The sequence below is a fragment of the Cherax quadricarinatus genome, chromosome 93 (assembly GCF_038502225.1).
Source record: "Cherax quadricarinatus isolate ZL_2023a chromosome 93, ASM3850222v1, whole genome shotgun sequence".
Classification (NCBI taxonomy): domain Eukaryota; kingdom Metazoa; phylum Arthropoda; class Malacostraca; order Decapoda; family Parastacidae; genus Cherax; species Cherax quadricarinatus.
In genome coordinates, this window is record NC_091384.1 from 11,136,580 (window position 1) to 11,156,893 (window position 20,314).

Sequence of the window (20,314 nt, forward strand, 5' to 3'; positions counted from 1 at the left end):
GGTACAAGGTATACCAGTACATGAACAAGGTATACCAGTACATGTACCAGGTATACCAGTACATGTACAAGGTATACCAGTACATGTACAAGGTATACCAGTACATGTACAAAATATACCAGAACATGCACAAGGTATACCAGTACATGTAAAAGGTATACCAGTACATGTACAAGGTATACCAGTACATATACAAGGTATACCAATACATGTACAAGGTATACCAGTACATGTACAAGGCATACCAGTACATGAACAAGGTATACCAGTACATGTACAAGGTATACCAGTACATGTACAAGGTATACCAGTACATGTACAAGGTATACCAGTACATGTACAAGGTATACCAGTACATGAACAAGGTATACCAGTACATGTACAAGGTATACCAGTACATGTACAAGGTATACCAATACATGTACCAGGTATACCAGTACATGTACAAGGTATACCAGTACATGTACAAGGTAAACCAGTACATGTACAAGGTATACCAGAACATGTACAAGGTATACCAGTACATGTACAAGGTATACCAGTACATGTACAAGGTATACCAGTACATGTACCAAGTATACCAGTACATGTACAAGGTATACCAGTACATGTACAAGGTATACCAGTACATGAACAAGGTATACCAGTACATGCACAAGGTATACCAGAACATGTACAAGGTATACCAGTACATGTACAAGGTATACCAGTACATGTACAAGGTATACCAGTACATGAACCAGGTATACCAGAACATGTACAAGGTATACCAGTACATGTACAAGGTATACCAGTACATGTACAAGGTATATCAGTACATGAACAAGGTATACCAGAACAAGTACAAGGTATACCAGTACATGTACAAGGTATACCCGTACATGAACAAGGTATACCAGTACATGTACAAGGTATACCCGTACATGTACAAGGTATACCAGTACATGTACAAGGAATACCAGTACATGTATAAGATATACCAGAACATGCACAAGATATACCAGTACATGTACAAGGTATACCAGAACATGTACAAGGTATACCAGTACATGTACAAGGTATACCAGTACATGTACAAGGTATACCAGTACATATACAAGGTATACTAGTACATGAACAAGGTATACCAGTACATGTACAATGTATACCAGTACATGTACAAGGTATACCAGTACATGTACAAGGTATACCAGTACATGTACAAGGTATACCAGTACATGTACAAGGTATACTAGTACACGTACAAGGTATACCAGTACATGTACAAGGTATACCAGTACATGTACAAGGTATACCAGTACATGTACAAGGTATACCAGTACATGTACAAGGTATACCCGTACATGTACAAGGTATACCAGTACATGTACAAGGTATACCAGTACATGTATAAGATATACCAGAATATGCACAAGATATACCAGTACATGTACAAGGTATACCAGAACATGTACAAGGTATACCAGTACATGTACAAGGTATACCAGTACATGTACAAGGTATTCCAGTACATGTACAAGGTATACTAGTACATGTACAAGGTATACCAGTACATGTACAAGGTATACCAGTACATGTACAAGTCGTCAGTGGTCAGTCGTCACGTGAGGTCACAGACCCTGAGCTGCTTTGGGGATTAGCGTGGACGGTTACAAAGCATGGCTTGCTTCTGCAGTGTTTTAAAAACTGAGGTTGGAGAGTTGAAGGAGGAGGTCTTGCTTCTCCAGGAGGAGATTAGGAGGCTGAAGGTCCACCTCAATGGGTCTGGGAGAGAGTGTGAGGTGGCTGGAGTTGTGGGGAATGAGACTTCTAGCAGTGAGGTGCAGTCTGTCTCTCGCTGTGAGGAGGCTGTAGTTGGGGAGGTAGCAACAGCTACCAGCAGTGAGGTGCAGCCCAGCACCTGCTGCAAGTGGCGAGTTGTTCACAGTAATGGGAGGCGCATCAGAGTAAGGAAAGTTAAGAGTGAAGATCTGAAGGTAGGAAATCGCTTCTCTGTTCTCCAGGATGAATGTACTTCAGTGGCCAGTGAAGGTAAGGGTACTACTGCCCCTGCTAATGAAGGTAAGCGCATTCTTGTGGTTGGTGACTCTCAGGTAAGATATATTGACCGTGCTTTTTGTAATAGGAATAAGATGAGAGATAGAGTGTGCTTCCCTGGAGCTGGTGTTGGGGACATTGTCAACAGGCTGGATAATATCATGTCAGGTAATGGGAACAAGCCCATTATCTGTCTCAGTGCTGGTGGAAATGATATTGGGAAGGGTAGGAGAGAAGAGCTGCTAGATAAGTACAGGTCAGCTATAGATTTCATTAAGTCTAAGGGAGGGATCCCAATCATATGTAGCATCTTGCCTAGAAGGGGAGTAGGAAATGAATGGTTGTCTAGGGCAATTGGTGTAAATTGCTGGCTAGACAGATACTGCAAGGAACTTGCAATCCCATTCATTGACAACTGGAACAACTTTTATGGCAAACATGATATGTATGCAAGGGATGGGGTACATCTCTCTGGGGCAGGGGTGGTAGCACTTGCAGACTCGATTGAGAAGGCCATTGGTGAAATGCCTATGATTTTAAACTGATGGAAGATAGAGGTATGGGTGTGTGTGGGAAACAAGCAGGTTGCAACACTAGGGTTGGAAACAGTAAATGTATAAAAGGCATTCAGCATGAAGTTATAAATAAAGACAATAGAACAGGTCAGCTAACAAAGGGGGGCAGCAGAGGGCAGCAAGGGACTAGCTCCCTTAAGGTTTACTATACTAATAGCAGGAGTGTTAGAAATAAGATAGATGAGCTAAGATTAATTGCAAGTGCAGGAAACATAGATATTATTGCTATAACAGAGACCTGGCTCAATCTGAAAGATAGAGAGATGCCCTCTGAATGTCACATACAAGGCTATAAATTATTCCACACTGACAGGGTCAACAGGAAAGGTGGTGGAGTAGCGATGTATGTCAGAGACAATTTAAATTGTTGTGTAAGACAAGATATTAAATTAGAAGCGTCAGCCACTGAATCTGTATGGTTACAGCTTCTCGAGGGCCGAGAAAAACTAATTTTGGGTGTGATTTACAGGGCCCCAAATCTTGATAGGGAGTGCAGTAAACTTCTATGGGACGAAATTCGTAAGGCATCTACATACGAAAATGTTGTGCTAATGGGAGATTTCAACTATAGACAGATTGACTGGAGCAATTTGACAGGAAATTTAGAGTCGGGTGACTTTCTTGATACCATCCAGGATTGTTTTTTAAAACAGTTTGTGACAGAGCCAACTAGGGGAAATAACCTCCTTGACTTGGTTCTTGCCAGTAGGGAAACACTAATTAATAATCTTGAGGTTAATGATGAGCTTGGGGAGAGTGATCACAAATCACTCAGTTTTAATATATCATGGAATTCCCCTAATAATGGCAATCAAGTCTCCGTCCCTGACTTTCGCTTGGCTGATTTCATAGGACTGAAAAATTACTTAGGTGGGCTGAACTGGAATGACCTGACTAAGGGTCAGGTAGGTGGTGATGGTTGCCGATATGATGCTTTGCAGGGCATAGTTCTAGCTGCTCAGTCAAATTATGTTCCAAATAGGGAAATCAGATCAAACAAAAATGATCCTAAATGGATGAACAATAGATTAAAATATCTGATTGGTCAAAAGAGAGGCATATATAGGCAAATCAAAAGAGGAGAGGGGCAATTAAGAAATCGATATATTCAGTTAAAGAGAGAAATAAAAAAGGGAATTAGAAAAGCAAAAAGAGATTATGAGGTTAAAGTTGCAAGAGAATCGAAGACTAACCCAAAAGGATTCTTTCAGGTATACAGAAGTAAGATCAGGGACAAGATAGGCCCACTCAAAAGTTCCTCGGGTCAGCTCACTGACAGTGATAAGGAAATGTGTAGAATTTTTAACACATACTTCCTCTCAGTTTTTACACAGGAGGATACCAGCGATATACCAGTAATGATAAATTATGTAGAACAGGACGATAATAAACTGTGCACTATTAGGGTCACAAGTGACATGGTCCTTAGGCAAATAGATAAATTGAAACCTAACAAATCCCCAGGCCCTGATGAACTGTATGCAAGGGTTCTAAAGGAATGTAAAGAGGAGCTTAGCACACCTTTGGCTAATCTTTTCAACATATCACTACAAACTGGCATGGTGCCAGATAAGTGGAAAATGGCAAATGTGATACCTATTTTCAAAACAGGTGACAGGTCCTTAGCTTCGAACTATAGACCAATAAGCCTAACCTCCATAGTGGGAAAATTTATGGAATCAATAATTGCCGAGGCAGTTCGTAGCCACCTTGAAAAGCATAAATTAATCAACGAATCTCAGCATGGTTTTACAAAGGGGCGTTCCTGCCTTACGAATTTATTAACTTTTTTCACTAAGGTATTTGAGGAGGTAGATCATGGTAATGAATATGATATTGTGTATATGGACTTCAGTAAGGCTTTTGACAGGGTCCCACATCAGAGACTATTGAGGAAAATTAAAGCACATGGAATAGGAGGAGAAATTTTTTCCTGGATAGAGGCATGGTTGACAAATAGGCAGCAGAGTTTGCATAAATGGGGAGAAATCAGAGTGGGGAAGCGTCACGAGCGGTGTTCCACAGGGGTCAGTGTTGGGCCCCCTGCTGTTCACAATCTACATAAACGACATAGATGAGGGCATAAAGAGCGACATCGGCAAGTTTGCCGATGACACCAAAATAGGCCGTCGAATTCATTCTGACGAGGACATTCGAGCACTCCAGGAAGATTTGAATAGACTGATGCAGTGGTCGGAGAAGTGGCAGATGCAGTTTAATATAGACAAATGCAAAGTTCTAAATGTTGGACAGGACAATAACCATGCCACATATAAACTAAATAATGTAGATCTTAATATTACGGATTGCGAAAAAGATTTAGGAGTTCTGGTTAGCAGTAATCTGAAACCAAGACAACAGTGCATAAGTGTTCGCAATAAAGCTAATAGAATCCTTGGCTTCATATCAAGAAGCATAAATAATAGGAGTCCTCAGGTTGTTCTTCAACTCTATACATCCTTGGTTAGGCCTCATTTAGATTATGCTGCACAGTTTTGGTCACCGTATTACAGAATGGATATAGATTCTCTGGAGAATGTACAAAGGAGGATGACGAGGATGATCCCATGTATCAGAAACCTTCCCTATGAGGATAGACTAAGGGCCCTGAAACTGCACTCTCTAGAAAGACGTAGAATTAGGGGGGATATGATTGAGGTGTATAAATGGAAGACAGGAATAAATAAAGGGGATGTAAATAGTGTGCTGAAAATATCTAGCCTAGACAGGACTCGCAGCAATGGTTTTAAGTTGGAAAAATTCAGATTCAGGAAGGATATAGGAAAGTACTGGTTTGGTAATAGAGTTGTGGATGAGTGGAACAGACTCCCAAGTACCGTTATAGAGGCCAGAACGTTGTGTAGCTTTAAAAATAGGTTGGACAAATACATGAGTAGATGTGGGTGGGTGTGAGTTAGACCTGATAGCTTGTGCTAACAGGTCGGTTGCCGTGTTCCTCCCTTAAGTCAATGTGACCTGACCTGACTAGGTTGGGTGCATTGGCTTAAGCCGGTAGGAGACTTGGACCTGCCTCGCATGGGCCAGTAGGCCTTCTGCAGTGTTCCTTCGTTCTTATGTTCTTCTTATGTTCTTATGTACAAGGTATACCAGTACATGTACAAGGTATACAGATCATAGCTGACATCAGTGACATACTACTATATAGAAAGTTGCTTGTTATGCTGAGCATTTCCCGCGAATTAGGTCAGTTTTGTCCCAGGATGTGACCCACACCAGTCCACTAACACCCAGGATGTGACCCACACCAGTCCACTAACACCCAGGATGTGACCCACACCAGTCCACTAACACCCAGGATGTGACCCACACCAGTCCACTAACACCCAGGATGTGACCCACACTCGTCCACTAACACCCAGGATGTGACCCACACCAGTCCACTAACACCCAGGATGTGACCCACACCAGTCCACTAACACCCAGGATGCGACCCACACCAGTCCACTAACACCCAGGATGCGACCCACACCAGTCCTCTAACACCCAGGATGTGACACACACCAGTCCACTAACACCCAGGATGTGACCCACACCAGTCCACTAACACCCAGGATGCGACCCACACCAGCCCACTAACACCCAGGATGCGACCCACACCAGTCCACTAACACCCAGGATGCGACCCACACCAGTCCACTAACACCCAGGATGTGACCCACACCAGTCCACTAACACCAAGGATGTGACCCACACCAGTCCACTAACACCCTGGATGTGACCCACACCAGTCCACTAACACACAGGATGCGACCCACACCAGTCCACTAACACCCAGGATGCGACCCACACCAGTCCACTAACACCCAGGATGCGACCCACACCAGTCCACTAACACCCAGGATGCGACCCACACCAGTCCACTAACACCCAGGATGTGACCCACACTAGTCCACTAACACCCAGGATGTGACCCATACCAGTCCACTAACACCCAGGATATGACCCACACCACTCCACTAACACCCAGGATGCGACCCACACCAGTCCACTAACACTCAGGATGCGACCCACACCAGTCCACTAGCACCCAGGATGTGACCCACACCAGTCCACTAACACCCAGGATGTGACCCACACCAGTCCACTAACACCCAGGATGTGACCCACACCAGTCCACTAACACCCAGGATGTGACCCACACCAGTGCACTAACACCCAGGATGTGACCCACACCAGTGCACTAACACCCAGGATGCGACCCACACCAGTCCACTAACACTCAGGATGTGACCCACACCAGTCCACTAACACCCAGGATGTGACCCACACCAGTCCACTAACACCCAGGATGTGACCCACACCAGTCCACTAACATCCAGGATGCGACCCACACCAGTCCACTAACATCCAGGATGCGACCCACACCAGTCCACTAACACCCAGGATGCGACCCACACCAGTCCACTAACACCCATTATTACTGATGGCAGAACATGGCCAACCGGTGTTAGGAAACACTCCCGATGTTTCCAACCCTTCGACGGGAATCGAATCCGGACCCTCACCGTTTGAAACGAGAGCTTTTGCCAACAGGCCACGGGCCACAGTCTACTGGATGGTAATAGCATTTGTAACACCTCTACTGAGGGAACTAATATACTTCAATAGGTAGGCAACGTAAGCCAGGCACCCAAATATACTGAAGGAGGGGCACAGGACCTGCCCAACTGGCATTCACTTGGGACCATCGTTTACACCTAAATCCAGCAACATATTAAGATAAGATAAGATTTCGTTCGGATTTTTAACCCCGGAGGGTTAGCCACCCAGGATAACCCAAGAAAGTCAGTGCGTCATCGAGGACTGTCTAACTTATTTCCATTGGGGTCCTTAATCTTGTCCCCCAGGATGCGACCCACACCAGTCGACTAACACCCAGGTACCTATTTGCTGCTAGGTGAACAGGACAATAGGTGTAAGGAAACGTGTCGGAATTTCCACCCGCCGGGAATCGAACCCGGGCCCTCCGTGTGTGAAGCGGGAGCTTTAGCCACCAGGCCACCGGACCACCCCACTGACCCCTTTTATTAACGTGCTGTGTTTGTGATGGACGGCGAAGCAGCTTAATGAGGCATGGCAGATGCCCGGTTTTCTAATGCATTATTTTTTCCTCTGTGAACTACCTAGTCAGTAATTACTAACGCATTTGCTTTGTCTGCTTTCGTAAGGTGAAGTCTAGGATCTTTCTTTTATTCTTGGTATAACTTAACAAATATCTGAGACCTCTGCAACCTCTGTGGTAGTAGGTTGGTAGACAGCAACCACCCAGGGAGGTACTACCATCCTGTGGTAGTAAGTTGGTAGACAGCAACCACCCAGGGAGGTACTACCATCCTGTGGTAGTAAGTTGGTAGACAGCAACCACCCAGGGAGGTACTACCATCCTGTGGTAGTAGGTTGGTAGACAACAACCACCCAGGGAGGTACTACCATCCTGTGGTAGTAGGTTGGTAGACAACAACCACCCAGGGAGGTACTACCATCCTGTGGTAGTAGGTTGGTAGACAACAACCACCCAGGGAGGTACTACCATCCTGTGGTAGTAGGTTGGTAGACAACAACCACCCAGGGAGGTACTACCATCCTGTGGTAGTAGGTTGGTAGACAACAACCACCCAGGGAGGTACTACCATCCTGTGGTAGTAGGTTGGTAGACAACAACCACCCAATAATATGATTGCTGGTTGTTTCTGTCTCATAACCACTCAAGAAAACAGGTACGTCTTGCTACTTATACTTACACTTAAGTCTCACTACATATACATATTCATATATATGCAAAACAACCTCCGGGGAAGTAAAATGGTAGATGTAGGCCTCTCGTGTTGCAATCAACCCAGCATGAGGACCTTGCAATGGTGCAGAAAAAGGGAGATGTCGAAGTAAATACGATCCCAGAGAATGTCTTCACTTAATATTATCCTCTCTGCAGATTGCATGCGCCTGATGATGTGTTGATTGTAACACGAGAGGCCTACATCTATCATTCAACCATCCCCTTCCCCCGTGGTTGTTTTGCATGCTGTGTCGCTTCGTCTGTGATATTTGCGTAATATATATATATATATATATATATATATATATATATATATATATATATATATATATATATATATATATATATATATATATATATATATACACACACACACCGATTTGAATTCTGTAAATAGGTCTTGTTCTTATTTATATCATTTCATCTCCATTTGGAAGTGGAAAAGAATCTGTCCTCCGCAAGCCATGTGTTTCGTAAGAGGCGACTAAAATGCCGGGAGCAAGGGGCTAGTAACCCCTTCTCCTGTATATATTACTAAAAATAATTAGAAAATGTTTATAAAATTGGGATCTTTAAATGTGTGTAGATGTAGTATAGGTAAGGAAGAGATGATTGCTGATGTTATGAAAAGAAGTTGAATGTCGTAGCTCTAAGCGAAACAAAGCTGAAAGGGGTAGGTGAGTTTCAGTGGGAGAAATAAATGGGATTAAGTCAGGAGTATCTGAGAGAGTTAGAGCTAAGGAAGGGGTAGTAATAATTTTGAAGGATCAGTTATGGAAGGAGAAGAGGGAATACAAATGTATAAATTAAAGGATTATATGGATTAAAATAAGGATCGGATGCGAAAAGTGGGTCATAATAAGCGTGTATGCACCTGGAGATGAGAGGAGTGTAAAGGAGAGAGAGAGAGAGAGATTTTGGGAGATATTTAGACAGTGTTTGGAAAGTTTTGAACCAAGTGAGAAAGTAATTGTGGTAGGGGACCTAAATGCTAAAGTAAGAGAAACATTTAGAGAGGGTGTGGTAGGTAAGTTTGGGGTGCCAGGTGTAAATGATAATGGGAGCTCTTAGATTGAACTTTGTATGGAAAGGGGTTTAGTTATAGGTAATACATATTTTAAGAAAAAGCAGATAAGTATACAAGATATGATGTAGGGCGAAATGACAGTAGTTTGTTGGACTACATATTGGTAGATAAAAGACTAATTGGTAGAACTCAAGATGTTTGTAGATGAATGGTTCAGAGAACCGACATGTTGATAAATTAGACACATGTGCAACTCTTGGGTATCTTTATTGAGGAAACGTTTCGCCACACAGTGGCTTCATCAGTCCATACAAAGGAGAATCTTGAAGAATAGGAGGAGAATGAGGTAATCAGTCCCTCAACCTTGAGTCGATGTGGTCAGTCCATCAATCTCCTTTGTATGGACTGATGAAGCCACTGTGTGGCGAAACGTTTCCTCAATAAAGATACCCAAGAGTTGCACATGTGTCTAATTTATCAACTCAAGATGTACATATTTATAGAGAGGCCACAGATATATCAGATCACTTTTTAGTTGCAGCTACAGTGAGAGTAAAAGGTAAATGGGATACAAGGAAAATGGAAGCAGCAAGTAAGAGAGACGTGAAGATTTATAAACTAAAGGGTGAGGTAGTTAGGATAAGATATAAACAACTACTGGAGGATAGATGGGTTAGTGAGAGTATAGGTAATGGGGTTGAAGATGTATGGGGTAGGTTTAAGAATGTAGTGTTAGAGTGTTCAGCAGAAGTTTGTGGTTACTGGAAAGTGGGTGCGGGAGGGAAGAAGAGCAATTGGTGGAATGATGATGTAAAGAGTAGTAAGAGAAAAAAAGTTTTTACAAAGTAGAAGTGATGCAAGGAGGGAGAAATATATGGAGAGAAAAAGAGAGGTTAAGAGAGTGGTGAAGCAATGTAAAAAGAAAGCAAATGAGAGAGTTGGTGAAATGCTGTTAACAAATTTTGCTGAGACGAAGAAAAAGTTTTGGAGTGAGATTAATAAGTTGAGAAAGTCTAGGGAACAAATGGATTTGATAGTTAAAAATAGGAGAGAAGAGTTATTAGATGGAGAGTTAGAGGTATTGGGAAGATGGAGGGAATATTTTGAGGAATTGTTAAATGTTGATGAAGATAGGGAAGCTGTGATTTTGTACATTGGCCAGGGAGGAATAACATCTTGTAGGAGTGAGGAAGAGCCAGATTTAAGTGTGAGGGAGGTGCATGAGGCAGCAAGTCGAATGAAAGGAGGTAAAACAGCTGGGATTGATGGGATAAAGATAGAAATGTTAAAAGCAGGTGAGGATATAGTTTAGGAGTGGTTGGTGTTTTTATTTAATAAATATATGGAAGAGGGTAAGGTACCTAGGGACTGGCAGAGAGCATACCTGGAGTTTACCTGGAGAGGGTTTCGGGGGCCAATACCCCAGCGACCCGGTCTGAGACCAGGCCTCATGGTGGATCAGGGTTTGATCAACCAGGCTGTTACTGCTGGCCACATGCAAGCTGATGTACGAACCACAGCCCGGTTGGTCAGGTACTGACTTTAGGTGCCTGTCCAGTGCCTTCTTGAAGACAGCCAGGGGACTATTGGTAATCCTCCTTATGTATGCTGGGAGGCAGTTGAACAGTCTTGGGCCCCTGACACTTAATGTGTTCTCTCTCATTGTACCCGCCACGAGTACAATGAGAAATGTTGCATCTCCTGCCTAGTCTTTTCCTTTCATATGGAGTGATTTTCGTGAGCAGGTTTGGTACCAATCCCTCCAGGACCTTCCAAGTGTATATTATTATGTATCTCTCTCTCCTGCATTCGAGGGAATACAGAGCAAGGACCATCAACCGTTCCCAGTAGTTTAGGTGCCTTATCGCACTTATGTGTGCCGTGAAAGTTCTTTGTACACTCTCCAGGTCTGCAATGTCGCCAGCCTTGAAAGAGGCCGTTTGTGTACAGCAGTATTCCAGCCTAGAGAGAACAAGTGATATGGAGAGCATCACCATGGGCTTGGCATCCCTAGTTTTGAAGGTTCTCATTATCCACTCTATTATTTTCCTAGCTGATGAGGTAGATACATTGTTGTGGTCTTTGAAGGTGAGATCCTCTGACATTATCACTCCCAGGTCCTTCACATTACTTTTCCGCTCTATTGTATGGCTAGAATTTGTGGTATACCCTGACACAGTTTTAATTTCTTCAAGTTTTCCATATCTGAGTAGTTGAAATTTCTCCTCGTTGAACTTCATATTGTTTTGAGTGGCCCATTCCAAGATTTGGTTGATGTCCGCTTGGAGTCTCACGGTGTCTTCGATGGAGGTCACTGCCATGGTGATCCAGGTGCCATCCGCAAAGGAAGACATGGAGCTATGGCTTACATCTCTGTCTATGTCAGAAATGAGGATGAGGGACAGAATGGGACCGAGTACTGTACCTTGTGGAACAGAGCTTTTTACCATGGCTGTCTGGGACTTTACTCTGTTTACTATTACTCTTTATGTTCTATTTGTCAGGAAATTGTAGATCCATCTACCAACTTTTCCCGTTATTCTTTTATCCCGCATTTTGTGTGCTATTACACCATGGTCACACTTGTCGAAAGCTTTTGCAAAGTCTATGTATACTACATCTATATTTTATCCTCTACAGCATCCAGAACCTTGTCATAGTGGTCCAGTAGCTGGGACAGACAGGAGTGACCTGTTCTAAACCCGTGTTGCCCTGGACTGTGTAACTGATGGGTATCTAGGTGGTTGGTGATCTTGCTTCTTAGAACCCTCTCAAAGATTTTTATGATATGGGATGTTAGTGCTATCAATCTGTAGTTCTTTGCAATTGCTTTACTGCCACCTTTGTGGAGTGGGGCTATGTCTGTTGTTTTTAGTGTGTGTGGGAAGACCCCTGTGTCCATGCTCCCTCTCCATAAAATGTTGAAGGCACACGATAGGGATTTCTTGCAGCTCTTGATGAACACGGAGTTCCACGAGTCTGGGCCTGGGGCAGAGTGCACGGCCGTGTCATTAATTGCCTCTTCAAAATCTTGTGAAGTTATAATAATATCCGAGAGTTTCGGGATGACCAAATTTTGGGTTTCGTTCATAAAGAATTCATTTGGAATGTCGACCCTTAGAGTGGGCAGTGGATCGCTGAACACTGAGTCATATTGGGACTTTAGTGTCTCACTCATTTCTTGGCTGTCATCTGTGTATGTCCCATCCCGCCTAAGCAGGGGCCCAATACTGGATGCTGTTTTTTCCTTAGATTTGGCATAAGAAAAGAAGTATTTTTTTTTCAATTTTCTTTGTGGCTTTTAGTTCTTCCTGTGATTCTTGTCTCCTATAAGATTCCTTCAGCTTAAGTTCGATATTTACAATTTCATTGACTAGAGCTTCCGTTCGTATTTCAGATATATTGACCCCACTCAGCAGCTCTGTGACTCTTCGCCTTCGTCTGTATAGGGAACGTCTCTCTCTTTCTAGTTTACATCTTCTCTTTCTTTTTCTTTATGGAATGTGACTTGAGCAGATTTCAAGAACCACAGAATTCATTTTTTCAAAGCAGATGTTCGGATCCGTGTTGTTTAGGATATCTTCCCAGCTTGTTTCATTTAGGACATGGTTTACTTGATCCCATTGTATGTTGTTGTTATTGAAATTGAATTTCGTGAAGAGACCTTCATGACTGCTCACATTTTGCTGGTCCGGAGCCCTGTGCATACATGTCTGTACCTCTATTATGTTGTGATCTGAGTGAATTGTCTTTGATACAGTTATATTACGTATCAGATCATCATTATTAGTGAAGATGAGGTCCAGCATATTTTCTAGTCTTGTAGGCTCTACTATTTGCTGGTTTAAGGTGAATTTGTTGCAGAATTTAATAGTTCGTGTGTGTGTGAAGTTTCCTCTGAGCTGCCTCCCGGGGAGATCTCTGCTAACACACTGTTTGCTATACTCCTCCATTTTAGGTGTCTCAGGTTGAACTCTCCTAGTAGTAAGATGTTTGGGGCAGGAGTTGGGAGATTTTCCAGACAGTGGTCAATTTTCTCAAGCTGCTCCTGGAATTGCTGGGAAGTTGCATCTGGAAGCTTGTATACTACCACAATGACAAGGTTTTGGTTCTCGATCTTTCCCACCAAAACTTCAACTACATCATTTGAGGTGTTTAGTAGTTCTGTGCAAATGACCGACTCTGTGACATACAGGCCAACGCCCCCCCCCCCTTCTTGTCTGTTTAATATGTGGCATCGGAATAGGTTATAGCCTGGGATCCATATTTTGTTATCATAATGGTCCTTTATGTGGGTCTCTGTGAATGCTACAAACATTGCATTTGGCTCCCTGAGCAGTCCCTTGATGTAAGGAATTTTGTTGTTTGTTGATGGCTTTAGACTCCGCATGTTTGCAAAGACAAATGTCGTATTGGTGGAATTTAGGGTGAATAATTCCTTTGTATAAAGGCAAAGGGAACAAAAGAGAGTGCAAAAATTATAGGGAGATAAGTCCGTTGATTATACCTGGTAAAGTGTATGGTAGAGTTATTATTGAAATAAATAAGAGTAAGACGGAGATTAGGATAGCAGATGAACAAGGATGCTTATACATATGTCGTGCCGAATAGGTAAAATTGGTCGATTATCAAGAACTCATTTAAAATTAAGTCCTTTCTAAAATTTTCAATATACATTTAAAGGTATATTTTTTAATTTATATTAACGTAAAAATAATTTTGTACCTAAAGCACCTTAGAAAACTTACCTGACCTTATGATAAGCGCAATTTAATTTAGCCTAATCCAACTAAACATATTTTAGATAAATTTACAATAATTTAATAGTAAACACAATGAAATATATTTTTGTCTTTAGGTTCAGAATGATTTTTTGCAAAATTGCGTACACAGATGAAGTAATCAGTCCCTGGGCTGTGGAGCTGGACACCAACATGGTCTTGAAGACACCCAGATGTTGCCCATGTCTTTAATTCTTTATTTTTTAATTAATGCATCGGCCGTCTCCCACCAAGGCAGGGTGGCCAGAAAAAAGAAAATCTTTCACCATCATTCACTCCATCACTGTCTTGCCAGAGGCTCACTTACACTATAGTTATAAAACTGGAACATTAACACCCGTCCTTCAGAGTGCAGACACTGTACTTACCATCTCCAGGACTCAAGTCCAGCCTGCCAGTTTCCCTGAAACCCTTCATAAATATTACCTTGCTGACACTCCAACAGCACGTCAAATCCTAAAAACCATTTGTCTCCATTCACTCCTTTACAAACTCTATCAATTTATGAAATATATATCAAGTATAACTACATACTAAAAATTAAATTTTTTAGATATTATGTTCTATTATGTATTACGTAGAATAAATGAATTACACTACGATCAGTCTTTTGGTGTTTGTAATACAAACAGGGGGATCAGTCCCTTCTTGAAATTCTATGTAAGGTGGGCAGTGACCGTCGAGTTTCTTCATAGCTAAGGTCATTATACATCTGCTAGGCCTAGGAGTGACTAACTAGGCCTAGTAATAATAATAATAATAATTATAATAATAATAATTATTTCTATAAACTTAATTAATATATCTTAACATCATCTGCCTAGAATTATTATTGTCATTATTATTATTATTATTATTATTATTATTATTATTATTATTATTATTATTATTACTATTATTATTATTATTATTATTATTATTATTATTATTATTATTAGTCATTAATAATATTAGTATTATTATTGTCATTAATATTATTATTATTATTATTATTATTACTATTATTATTATTATTATTATTATTATTATTATTATTAGTCATTAATAATATTAGTATTATTATTGTCATTATTATTATTATTATTATTATTATTATTATTATTATTATTATTATTATTATTATTATTATTATTATTATTATTATTATTATCGTCAATATTAACTTGAGACAGTATATTCTTGTGGGTGGTAGAGAACTTAGGGATAAATAAGGTTGATCCGAGGAGAGAGAACACCGCCAATTCCTCGGATCAAGATCCCTAAGCTAGGATAAAAATCATTATTAAACTGTGGCTTAGACTGTGGTGTTTGTGTCTACAGGACGCACCTGACCAACGCTGTGGTGACTGCTGTGGGCGTGGCGGTGGTGGGCGTGGGCGCCTTCCTCTCCAGGGACTATGTGAGGCGTGTGCTGTTGTGGGTGGCAGTGCAGGAGGCGTGGCTAGTGGTCGTGGTCTTCCTGGCACTCTTTGCTCTCGTCTCTCTGGTGAGTTTATAGCTGTGGGCGAGGCTGTGGGCGTGGCTGTGGGCGTGACTGTGGGCGTGGCTGTGGGAGTGGATGTTGGCGTGGCTGTGGGCGTGGCTGTGGGCGTGGCTGTGGGCGTGACTGTGGGCGAGGCTGTGGGAGTGGATGTTGGCGTGACTGTGGGCGTGGCTGTGGGAGTGGATGTTGGCGTGGCTGTGGGCGTGGCTGTGGGCGTGGCTGTGGGCGTGACTGTGGGCGAGGCTGTGGGAGTGGATGTTGGCGTGGCTGTGGGCGTGGCTGTGGGAGTGGATGTTGGCGTGGCTGTGGGCGTGGCTGTGGGCGTGGCTGTGGGCGTGACTGTGGGCGAGGCTGTGGGAGTGGATGTTGGCGTGGCTGTGGGCGTGGCTGTGGGAGTGGATGTTGGCGTGGCTGTGGGCGTGGCTGTGGGCGTGGCTGTGGGCGTGACTGTGGGCGAGGCTGTGGGAGTGGATGTTGGCGTGGCTGTGGGCGTGGCTGTGGGAGTGGATGTTGGCGTGGCTGTGGGCGTGGCTGTGGGCGTGGCTGTGGGCGTGACTGTGGGCGAGACTGTGGGAGTGGATGTTGGCGTGGCTGTGGGCGTGGCTGTGGGAGTGGATGTTGGCGTGGCTGTGGGCGTGGCTGTGGGCGTGGCTGTGGGCGTGGCTGTGGGCGTGGCTGTGGGAGTGGATGTTAATCTGACTGAACGCTACTGTGGGAGTGGATGTTAATCTGACTGAACGCTGCTGTGGGAGTGGATGTTAATCTGACTGAACGCTACTGTGGGAGTGGATGTTAATCTGACTGAAAGCTACTGTGGGAGTGGATGTTAATCTGACTGAACGCTACTGTGGGAGTGGATGTTAATCTGACTGAACGCTACTGTGGGAGTGGATGTTAATCTGAACGCTACTGTGGGAGTGGATGTTAATCTGACTGAACGCTACTGTGGGAGTGGATGTTAATCTGATTCTGAAGGATAAGTGAGGATGTTACAGTCCTGGAGGTGGGAAGTACAGTGTCTGTACTCTGAAGGATGAGTGAGGATGTTACAGTCCTGGAGGTGGGAAGTACAGTGTCTGTACTCTGAAGGATGAGTGAGGATGTTACAGTCCTGGAGGTGGGAAGTACAGTGTCTGTACTCTGAAGGATGAGTGAGGATGTTACAGTCCTGGAGGTGGGAAGTACAGTGTCTGTACTCTGAAGGATGAGTGAGGATGTTACAGTCCTGGAGGTGGGAAGTACAGTGTCTGTACTCTGAAGGATGAGTGAGGATGTTACAGTTCTGGAGGTGGGAAGTACAGTGTCTGTACTCTGAAGGATAAGTGAGGATGTTACAGTCCTGGAGGTGGGAAGTACAGTGTCTGTACTCTGAAGGATAAGTGAGGATGTTACAGTCCTGGAGGTGGTAAGTACAGTGTCTGTACTCTGAAGGATAAGTGAGGATGTTACAGTCCTGGAGGTGGGAAGTACAGTACCTGTACTCTGAAGGATGAGTGAGGATGTTACAGTCCTGGAGGTGGGAAGTACAGTGTCTGTACTCTGAAGGATGAGTGAGGATGTTACAGTCCTGGAGGTGGGAAGTACAGTGTCTGTACTCTGAAGGATGAGTGAGGATGTTACAGTTCTGGAGGTGGGAAGTACAGTGTCTGTACTCTGAAGGATAAGTGAGGATGTTACAGTCCTGGAGGTGGGAAGTACAGTGTCTGTACTCTGAAGGATAAGTGAGGATGTTACAGTCCTGGAGGTGGTAAGTACAGTGTCTGTACTCTGAAGGATGAGTGAGGATGTTACAGTTCTGGAGGTGGGAAGTACAGTGTCTGTACTCTGAAGGATGAGTGAGGATGTTACAGTTCTGGAGGTGGGAAGTACAGTGCCTGTACTCTGAAGGATGAGTGAGGATGTTACAGTTCTGGAGGTGGGAAGTACAGTGTCTGTACTCTGAAGGATGAGTGAGGATGTTACAGTTCTGGAGGTGGGAAGTACAGTGCCTGTACTCTGAAGGATGAGTGAGGATGTTACAGTTCTGGAGGTGGGAAGTACAGTGCCTGTACTCTGAAGGATGAGTGAGGATGTTACAGTTCTGGAGGTGGGAAGTACAGTGTCTGTACTCTGAAGGATGAGTGAGGATGTTACAGTCCTGGAGGTGGGAAGTACAGTGTCTGTACTCTGAAGGATGAGTGAGGATGTTACAGTTCTGGAGGTGGGAAGTACAGTGTCTGTACTCTGAAGGATGAGTGAGGATGTTACAGTTCTGGAGGTGGGAAGTACAGTGCCTGTACTCTGAAGGATGAGTGAGGATGTTACAGTCCTGGAGGTGGGAAGTACAGTGCCTGTACTCTGAAGGATGAGTGAGGATGTTACAGTCCTGGAGGTGGGAAGTACAGTGTCTGTACTCTGAAGGATGAGTGAGGATGTTACAGTTCTGGAGGTGGGAAGTACAGTGTCTGTACTCTGAAGGATGAGTGAGGATGTTACAGTTCTGGAGGTGGGAAGTACAGTGTCTGTACTCTGAAGGATGAGTGAGGATGTTACAGTCCTGGAGGTGGGAAGTACAGTGCCTGTACTCTGAAGGATGAGTGAGGATGTTACAGTTCTGGAGGTGGGAAGTACAGTGTCTGTACTCTGAAGGATGAGTGAGGATGTTACAGTTCTGGAGGTGGGAAGTACAGTGCCTGTACTCTGAAGGATGAGTGAGGATGTTACAGTTCTGGAGGTGGGAAGTACAGTGCCTGTACTCTGAAGGATGAGTGAGGATGCTACAGTCCTGGAGGTGGGAAGTACAGTACCTGTACTCTGAAGGATGAGTGAGGATGCTACAGTCCTGGAGGTGGGAAGTACAGTGCCTGTACTCTGAAGGATGAGTGAGGATGTTACAGTTCTGGAGGTGGGAAGTACAGTGTCTGTACTCTGAAGGATGAGTGAGGATGTTACAGATCTGGAGGTGGGAAGTACAGTGCCTGTACTCTGAAGGATGAATGAGGATGTTACAGTTCTGGAGGTGGGAAGTACAGTGCCTGTACTCTGAAGGATGAGTGAGGATGTTACAGTTCTGGAGGTGGGAAGTACAGTGCCTGTACTCTGAAGGATGAGTGAGGATGTTACAGTTCTGGAGGTGGGAAGTACAGTGCCTGTACTCTGAAGGATGAGTGAGGATGTTACAGTTCTGGAGGTGGGAAGTACAGTGTCTGTACTCTGAAGGATGAGTGAGGATGTTACAGTCCTGGAGGTGGGAAGTACAGTGTCTGTACTCTGAAGGATGAGGGAGGATGTTACAGTTCTGGAGGTGGGAAGTACAGTGCCTGTACTCTGAAGGATGAGTGAGGATGCTACAGTCCTGGAGGTGGGAAGTACAGTACCTGTACTCTGAAGGATGAGTGAGGATGCTACAGTCCTGGAGGTGGGAAGTACAGTGCCTGTACTCTGAAGGATGAGTGAGGATGTTACAGTTCTGGAGGTGGGAAGTACAGTGTCTGTACTCTGAAGGATGAGTGAGGATGTTACAGATCTGGAGGTGGGAAGTACAGTGCCTGTACTCTGAAGGATGAATGAGGATGTTACAGTTCTGGAGGTGGGAAGTACAGTGCCTGTACTCTGAAGGATGAGTGAGGATGTTACAGTTCTGGAGGTGGGAAGTACAGTGCCTGTACTCTGAAGGATGAATGAGGATGTTACAGTCCTGGAGGTGGGAAGTACAGTGCCTGTACTCTGAAGGATGAGTGAGGATGTTACAGTCCTGGAGGTGGGAAGTACAGAAGGGTAGATAGGCAAGTAGGTAGGTAGGTAGGTAGGTAGGTAGGCAGGCAGGCAGGCAGGCAGGTAGGTAGGTAGGTAGGGAGGTAGGTAGGTAGGTAGGTAGGTAGGCAGGCAGGCAGGCAGGCAGGTAGGTAGGTAGGTAGGCAGGCAGGCAGGCAGGCAGATAGGTAGGTAGGTAGGTAGGCAGGCAGGCAGGCAGGCAGGCAGGCAGGCAGGTAGGTAGGTAGGTAGGGAGGTAGGTAGGTAGGTAGGTAGGTAGGCAGGTAGGCAGGCAGGCAGGTAGGTAGGTAGGTAGGCAGGCAGGCAGGCAGGCAGGCAGGCAGATAGGTAGGTAGGTAGGTAGGCAGGCAGGCAGGCAGGCAGGCAGGCAGGCAGGCAGGTAGGTAGGTAGGTAGGGAGGTAGGTAGGTAGGTAGGTAGGTAGGCAGGCAGGCAGGCAGGCAGGCAGGCAGGTAGGTAGGTAGGTAGGGAGGTAGGTAGGTAGGTAGGTAGGTAGGCAGGCAGGCAGGCAGGTAGGTAGGTAGGTAGGGAGGTAGGTAGGTAGGTAGGTAGGTAGGCAGGCAGGCAGGCAGGCAGGCAGGCAGGTAGGTAGGTAGGTAGGGAGGTAGGTAGGTAGGTAGGTAGGTAGGCAGGCAGGCAGGCAGGTAGGTAGGTAGGTAGGGAGGTAGGTAGGTAGGTAGGTAGGTAGGCAGGCAGGCAGGCAGGCAGGCAGGCAGGTAGGTAGGTAGGTAGGGAGGTAGGTAGGTAGGTAGGTAGGTAGGCAGGCAGGCAGGCAGGCAGGCAGGCAGGTAGGTAGGTAGGTAGGTAGGTAGGTAGGTAGGTAGGTAGGTAGGCAGGCAGGCAGGCAGGCAGGCAGGCAGGC

At 44.4% G+C, this 20,314-nt stretch overlaps 1 protein-coding gene across 1 annotated transcript in view; it reads left to right on the plus strand.

Moving 5' to 3' along the window:
• LOC128703526 (transmembrane protein 64) overlaps window positions 1-20,314 on the plus strand; it is a 167,355-nt gene that overhangs the window by 16,499 nt on the left and 130,542 nt on the right. Inside the window, exon 2 of the mRNA XM_070104704.1 lies at window positions 15,538-15,703. Within this exon, the coding sequence (XP_069960805.1) occupies window positions 15,538-15,703 (166 nt within the window). The remainder of the gene's footprint in view (window positions 1-15,537; window positions 15,704-20,314) is intronic.